Raw genomic sequence first — 7,910 nt, 5'->3', positions numbered from 1 at the left:
AACTTATCTCAATCGTAAGAATCCAGTTAACTCATGTTTTGCAATCTAATCTCTATTCCATATATACAAGGACAACATGTTAATTGAGTGTTAGTGCTGTTTGTGCAGCATTTGGGAAACCTCGGCCTTTATTTTGCAAAAATGAAGAAAGAGCTGGCAGCATCAACGAGGCCGATGCAAACAGGAAGAGGAAAAGAGGAATGATTCTTCCTATTGATCCCCTCAGTTTTGCTTTTGATGATATTAGATATGCAGCAGGTAGTCATGGCGAAGCGATGATTATTGTTCATTATGTCATTTTTGATGGGCCCACAAAATTTTATTGAAACTTTTACAAAAATAATATACATGTTCGCAAGTAATACTCAAGCCAATGCTACAGATGATAAAAGCTAAACTCTTTTTGCTATTTAAGTTTATATGGTGCACAAAATAAAAGCAATGTTGTGACTCCAGAAAATGAAAGCTCAAGGAATTACTGAGGATTGGCTTGAACTCTTGAAAGGTGTAAGTGGTGCTTTTAGGACTGGAGTTTTGACAGCTCTGATGGGTGTTACTGGAGCGGGTAAGACGACCCTAATGGATGTCTTAGCTTGTAGGAAAACTGGCGGATACATTGAGGGAAGCATCACTATATCGGGATACCCCAAAGAGCAAGAAACATTTTCTCGAATAGCACGATACTGTGAGCAAGTTGACATTCATTCACCATGTGACAGTAAATGAATCCCTGCAATATTCTGCTTGGCTTTGATTGCCTCGGAAAGACTGCAACTAGAAAGATAAACTAGTAATGCTTATATAAACTGGCTGCTAATAAACTAGATACCGATGCTGCAGATGTATATTGAAACGGTCATGGAACTTGTAGAGCTAACCCAATAAGAAAATCAGTAGTCGGGTTGCCTGGAGCGAATGGTCTACCAACTGAACAGAGAAAGAGACTTACTATTGCAGTTGAGCTTGTTGCCAATCCCTTCATTATAATCATGGATGAACCAACCCCGGGATTAGATGCTAGGGCAGTTCCAATAGTGATAAAGACAGTTAGAAGCACAGTAGATACTGGTCGAACAGTTGTATGCACCATTCATCGGCCAAGCATTTTTTATGAGGTCAGAATATTTACTTTAAATAGATTTTAGAAATTATAAGTAATCTTCTTCCAAGAAAAGAAGGCTAATTATCCTAAAACAAACTGCAGCTGCTTCTCCTGAAAAGAGGAGCTGAAGAAATATATGTCAATCCATTAGGACGCCATTCTTCTCAGCTTAATTACCAAGTATTTCGAGGTGATAAAATAAACCTAGGTAGAATAATTGGCATCATAATGCCGGCTAGGTACTAAAACTAAGGGCTCTTTTCTTATTTGCCTCAGGGAATAAAAGAGTCCCTAAAATCAAAGATGGTTATAATCCTGCAATATGGATGTTGGAGATCACTACAGCAGCACAAGAAGCATTTCTTGGAATTGACTTTGCAGAATTGTACAAGAACTCAGAGTTGAATAAGTACGAAATCTCTTGAAACAAAAATCAAACTCTAGTTGAAACTGTGGAATTACAAATATTTAATCATGATTCTAAGCTAGATTGATTTACAATATAATTCAGGAGAAATGAAGCATTAATAAAGGAACTAAGTGTGCCAGCCCTAGATTCAAATGATCTATACTTCCCTACAAAATACTCTGTCTTTCTACACACAATGCATAGCGAAATAGCACTGGTCATACTGGAGAAATCCTCCATATACAGCTATCAGGCTTCTATTTTATGATCTTCGTTGCTATAATGTGTGGCACAAAATTATGGAATCTCAGCTCCAAGAGGTAAAAAATAAATACAAGATACACTACAAGAAATGTTCCTGATTTTCAAGATTTCTGTTTCTCTTAGTTTCTAGACTAATGTTTGCTTGCACCATATTTTAGGAGATGGAAACAAGATTTTTTCAATGCAAAAGATTCTCTGTGTGCTGCTGTATTGTTTCTTGGCGTGCAAAATTCTTCAGCAGTGCAGTCTGTTTACCCTTAAAATTGGATAATAATTAAACTTCTAATGTGGTTTTAAGAATACGTGATTGCACTTAATACTAATTGATAAATATGAAGATTTAATAACAAAAATGAACTATAAAGTAAAGCAAGCTAGTGTTAGAATGGAACTCATCCCTCGAGTTTGGATACCTTCGAACTGGTTAATGCGAGAACAATTAAAATATAACAAGCTGATGAACAATAGTATAAATGAGAAAGAGAATTATATTGCTTTGATATCTGTAAACAATGTGTCTTACAGATGATTAGAACCCCCCCTCCCTCCCTTAAATAGTAGAAGAATTCCCCTTATGGTATAATTCTAATTACAGAAAGAAATCCCATGATAAGCTAATTAACCTTTTCTGATTTGATCCGTTTCGAGATTTACGCCATGATCCTTGACCAGTCACGGATATCTCGACTTCCTGTTATTGTGCTATCTTCGATCTTGCTCGATGTCTGTCTCATTTGGCTTCGATCGCTACTAGCCTCGATCTCGATAGGTACCTCAATTTTGAACTCGGTACCTTATCCTCGTGATTTAGTCTATTCCGTTACGAGGCCATCATTTGATGCGACCTCCCGGTCTTGGTCAAATAGTAAAATCGGGTGGTCCCAATTTTAACCGTATACAGATAGTCCCCTCATTTTTTGGAGTGAAATGACAAGAAACGAATTGAGCCTTCGATTTTCTATCTCGACATGTCATGACGTCATCCTCGTGACATAAGCGACGGGAGTGATCGAAACGTCCCGTCGGTGCAGTTCCCCAAGTCATTAATGAATGTCAGTTGGTGGTCGGCCACTACTGCCTTTGAACCATCACCGTGAATCCAATAAATAGACCCCTTCCTCATTGATTCAAACTTTACTTTCACTTTCTTCTAATCTCCAAAGCTTTTACATCTCCTAAGTTCTTCCCTTTTACAAATCTTCAGGTTTTGCTATTAATTCTTTCTCAAACACCAGGTCCTATTATCTTCCTCTTCTTCAAACTTACAAAACAATGGAAAAAACGTCGAAAACAGTACCATAAAAAGAAATTGCTTCATCTTCTCAATCGGCCGGCGGAAAAATGCCGGTGGACCCCTCTTGAGGAATGCATTCCTGGGGGGTGCGCTCTAAACTTTGATTTCAAGACCGATAAAGCCTCGTCGATTCCTGGTCGATGCGAGCCAATGTCGAGGTATATATGCTCGATAACTGAGGGATACCTTAAGTAGGTAAAGAAAGACTGCAACTGGGAGGGCAAAGAGGTGGTGATCCCGACCCCCGAAGAAGACATCACCACCCATGTGGAAGGGTTTCTAAGTGTTTACACTTACCCTTTCACGCTGGTCCCCCTCAACCCCGTCATTGTTGATTTTTGCCATCAATATCAAATAACTCTAGGCCAAATCCATCCTTCCTTTTGGTGAATTATTATTCTTCTCTGATTCTTCGTGAGCAAAGTCAAGGGGCTCCCTTTCACCCTCGATCACCTTATCAGATTGTATAGCCCCCGCCTCTATCGAGGCGGGTTAATAAAACTCTAACATCGGGCTACCAAAGTGCTATTCTTGAGCATAGATGAGGACAATGATCGAGGCTGGATGGGCCGGTTCATTCGAGTGAGGACTTCTGACCTAATCCCAGCCGATAAGATGCCATTTCCTGAGAAATGGAACATGAATCATAAGTACCGTCTCACTGTTAGCTTCCATGTATTATTTGTTCCTTTATATTTTCTCATTGATGTCTTTTTCCATGATTTAGCAGTCGCTTGGATGCCTCGTGCGATTCCCAACCTCGAGAGCTGGGTTCGGAACCTAGTCTCGACCTCTACATGCACCGAGCGCTCATGGCGCGATTTAGCAAAGGGCCGATGGGAGGCCAAGACTCATGGTAAGCCCACTTTTTGTGTATTTGATGATTTGATTAAGATGCCCTTCTTCTACTTATTCAATTTTCTCGTGTACAGGCTTGGGCAAGGATGCGGTCATGAGGCCTCCGTCTGATGAGGAGGAGACTTCGACCCCGGTCATGAGGCCACCGTCCATGTATTATTTGTTCCTTTATATTTTCTCATTGATGTCTTTTTCCATGATTTAGCAGTCGCTTAGATGCCTCGTGCGATTCCCAACCTCGAGAGCTGGGTTCGGAACCTGGCCTCGACCTCTACATGCGCCGAGCGCTCATGGCGCGATTTAGCAAAGGGCCGATGGGAGGCCAATACTCATGGTAAGCCCACTTTTTGTGTATTTGATGATTTGATTAAGATGCCCTTCTTCTACTTATTCAATTTTCTCGTGTACAGGCTTGGGCAAAGATGCGGTCATGAGGCCCCCGTCTGATGAGGAGGAGACTTCGACCCCGATAAGAAGAGGAAAAGGACCTCAACCTTCGAGGATCCAAAGTCTAAGAAGAATCTGGTTCGTAAGCTAAAGAAAGACATCGTTACCCTGCCTGCGGATGTGATTCAATGGCTAAGGGAGGAAGAAGAAGAAGATGAAGACAATGGCTCAGAATTGGTGGCTCGCGTGGCCCAACATTGGGTAGACCACATGAACACCTTCAAATCAAAACTTAATATATCTAAGAAAATGATACAATACCAGTTAAAACGCGAACAGAACAATTTCTTGCTCAATTTTCTACCAAAGAGACAATTCAAATTTCCCAATAGATGGATGCCCTCAGGATTATCTCTAATTAATCTAAGCTGTGGATTCCCATCAACAACAGCATACTATAGTTTCACAATCAGAACAACAATGTAACATTCGTAGTGCAATAATCATCCAGGAATTATGTAGTGAATTTTAAAGGCTTACGACCGACACAAGCATAAAAAGTCAAAAACAATGCGGATTGAGTTCATCAGAAATATATATACATGGAATTATTCGAAACCACAAAAAAAAAACATCTCATAAAGTACCGACCAACTGGATGATAGACGTTAGACCTCCAGTTCACTCTCTCAGCATCCGACTGAAGACATATGAGTCCATTAGAGCATCTTCTGCAATCTGAAGTGATGAGACAGCTTGTGCTGCAAGAAGTCCAGCAGAAAGTCTGGCAAACTCCCAATTCCCCACATCAAACCATTGATGGTGACCATTCCCTGCCCAAGGTACAGAAGAGACCATCCACGTGGTATTTTCCTGCTCACACATGCATCCATACCTGTTGGGACCAGACACCCACCGTGATCCTTCAACTGAATATTTTGGGAGTTCTTGATGAGGAAGCATGGCTCTATATCCGCCCATAAAAAAATCAAAATTGCTACCAATATCCCATGGGTTTGATTCTTCATCCTTCTCCAGCAAAAGCTTACATGAATCATCTGAGTCCTCACCTACTAGGACATGCAGAGCAACTGCCTCAGCGATTGCAGCACCCTCTTCATCAAGCTTTTGCTGTTCTTCTTTCTTTTTCTGTTTCTTCTTTTCTAATTCGGAGCGGATGGCAGCTGAAGTAGCCAAGGCTTTCTCTAAGCGCCTCTTTTTTTTTTCAGCCTGTTTAATCCGATCCAACTCATCCTTTACTTGCTTCTTGTTCCCTTTTCTAACAACAGGTGAAGCTTTAGCACATTCCATCTCTACAACTATTTATTTCCGTTTCCTTCTATACTTTGTTATTAATACTATAGCAAAAAACTAATGATTCCAAATATGAAAACTGTAATGAAACCAAAATACTAAAACTGCAGCTACACCCACTCAGGTATATAGGAATACCTCATTTTGCGCACAATACAATCCCAAACAGAAACAACAGGGGACTGAAGAAGAGAAGACTGGTAAGCACTACCAGACCTGTCCCTCACCATTCTTCCCAGTTTCTCACAACCCTTGCGTTTAACCATCTCCCAGCAATACCAAACTAATATCGCCACTGAAATTTAATATATTATCTGTTCACTCTGCTTCAAACCACTCACATGGCCTTCCCTCCTACAAGCAGACAAAAGAAAATATGTAAATAAAGTACATTAGAATGAAAGACATTTCCAAAATGGAATTAATAAAGTTCATACTACATCATGTGTATCACAAAGAAAAACCTAGACAGGTCAATTAATGACTCATGAACCTCCATAAGTAAGATGCATTACAACAGTTATCTTCCTTGTCTGGAGAAAACCGAACTAGATATCACTAACACTTCCACCACCACAACAACAATGGAGAGAAAGATACGAGATGAACAGCTTGATAGCTACATTAGCAAATGACTATTTCTTGAATGGAAAGAATGCACCTGGTAAACCCAAGCCATCCATTTGAGTATATTTCGAAATTGACTGGCTGGGATTAACGTTCCACCATAGATATATTTCTTAACAAAGCATCAAAATCCCTGGGTAAATGACAGATAATTAACATCACTTAAATCATTTGCAGGGACAAAATCCTCCATGATTCCACAAATTGATCTTATGAACACCTGGAGGTATTAAGAGCTTCCATATCAGCTTACTATCTCAAAATCCCATCATGCATTATAATTTCATCCCTTTGATGAAAAAAAAGAAAGGAAAAGCAACTCCTAAATATAATTTAGTTGTTTCATAAGACAAAATTTTAGTCAGTCGTAGCGGAACTAGCTAACAAGTTTCAGAAAAAAAGAAAAGAAACACTCAACTGAGGAAGCAATTTGAAAAAACCCCAATTGTTCCCTTTTTCTTTACAAGTCAAAAAAGCCCAAGTTTTTCTCATACAACAATAAGTTAGCCATCTGTAGCTGAATTAGCGTACTACTTTCCAGAAATGGTTTGCCGGACGTGACCAAGTTACTCTGGAAAAACTTTAATTGTTTCAAAAAATAAAATTATAGCTAGCACACAATGAAATAAAAACAATGAAACTAGCATACAAATTATCAAATTAGATGCATTAACAAGACTTACTTGTTTCATTAAAAAAAACAATTTAGCCATTCGTAGTTAGTTGGAATTAGCATACTATTTTCCCAAACAAGAACGCCATGGGGGAAAATGGGGTTTTTTTTTTTGGGGGAGGGGGGGGGGGGGTTGGGGGTGGGGGTACGCAAGGAAGGAAATTAACAAAACCCCAATTTTACAAAATTGAAATCATCTTAAGATGCCTACTGAAAATCAACAGAAACCCAATTCATCAATAATCAGACATAAACAACAAAAGAGAGAAACCAAAAAAAAAAAAAAAAAAAAGAACCCAATTCAACTTTAGTTCATATCCAAATTGAAAAAATGTAATTCAGATAATCATATTCGACCCACATACAAAAGCCTCAACTTTCAACAAAATTAACCATTTTTACACGCTAATATGATCAGATCGCACATACCCATTACCCCCACATAACCACCAGATTATAAAACTTACAGATCTTAATTAAACATAATGGAAGATTGTATAAAAGAAAAATAGCAGACCTGTTGGAGAAACAAAGAGGAGATGATATATATTTGCAGAATCGTACTATGGAAAGGTGTATGAATGGATCTTATATTGATAAGGCACTCAAAATTCAACAGAAAAAGGGGAGAGAGAGAATGAGACTGAAATGTTATTAAGTGGGCGTTTGGACATAAGAATTGTAAATTAAAAAAAAAAAAAAAAAGAGTGACAAAGTGAAAATAGTATTTGAAAATTAGAGTTGTGTTTAGAGATGAATATAAATTTAGTTGTTTTTGAAGTTTTGTGAGTGATTTAAGCGAAAATTTTAAAAAATAGTTTTTTAGAGTTTTTAAAATTTTTAAAAAAATTTAAAATATATTTTCAAATAAAAATTAAAAAAATTATGACCAAAGTCTAATTTCAAAAAAATTGAAAATTTATCGAAAAAAAATAAAAAAATTTCTTACATCCAAACGGGCTCTAAAACTGGTCGAATGAAT

General features: G+C 38.3%; 1 protein-coding gene across 3 annotated transcripts; it reads right to left on the bottom strand.

The window, feature by feature from the left end:
- Window positions 1–4,820: 4,820 nt before the first annotated feature.
- On the bottom strand, window positions 4,821–7,592 carry LOC104103448 (uncharacterized). 3 transcript variants are annotated; one of them, XM_033658028.2, is made up of 3 exons: window positions 7,446–7,592; window positions 6,290–6,475; window positions 4,821–5,982 (listed from the first exon to the last, which is right to left on the bottom strand). In XM_033658028.2, exon 3 carries the CDS (start codon window positions 5,623–5,625, stop codon window positions 4,996–4,998), a length of 630 nt encoding a protein of 209 aa, XP_033513919.1. In that variant the 5' UTR covers window positions 5,626–5,982; window positions 6,290–6,475; window positions 7,446–7,592; the 3' UTR covers window positions 4,821–4,995. The 3 variants fall into 3 exon arrangements, with proteins under 3 accessions (XP_033513919.1, XP_033513921.1, XP_009609655.2); XM_033658030.2 differs by having other exon boundaries at window positions 6,290–6,388; window positions 7,446–7,579; XM_009611360.4 differs by lacking the exon at window positions 6,290–6,475 and having other exon boundaries at window positions 7,446–7,571.
- Window positions 7,593–7,910: the final 318 nt, after the last annotated feature.

The sequence above is a fragment of the Nicotiana tomentosiformis genome, chromosome 6 (genome assembly GCF_000390325.3).
Source record: "Nicotiana tomentosiformis chromosome 6, ASM39032v3, whole genome shotgun sequence".
Taxonomy (NCBI): domain Eukaryota; kingdom Viridiplantae; phylum Streptophyta; class Magnoliopsida; order Solanales; family Solanaceae; genus Nicotiana; species Nicotiana tomentosiformis.
Note: the sequence above shows the minus strand (reverse complement) of the source record. Positions and strands in the feature narration are given on the sequence as shown.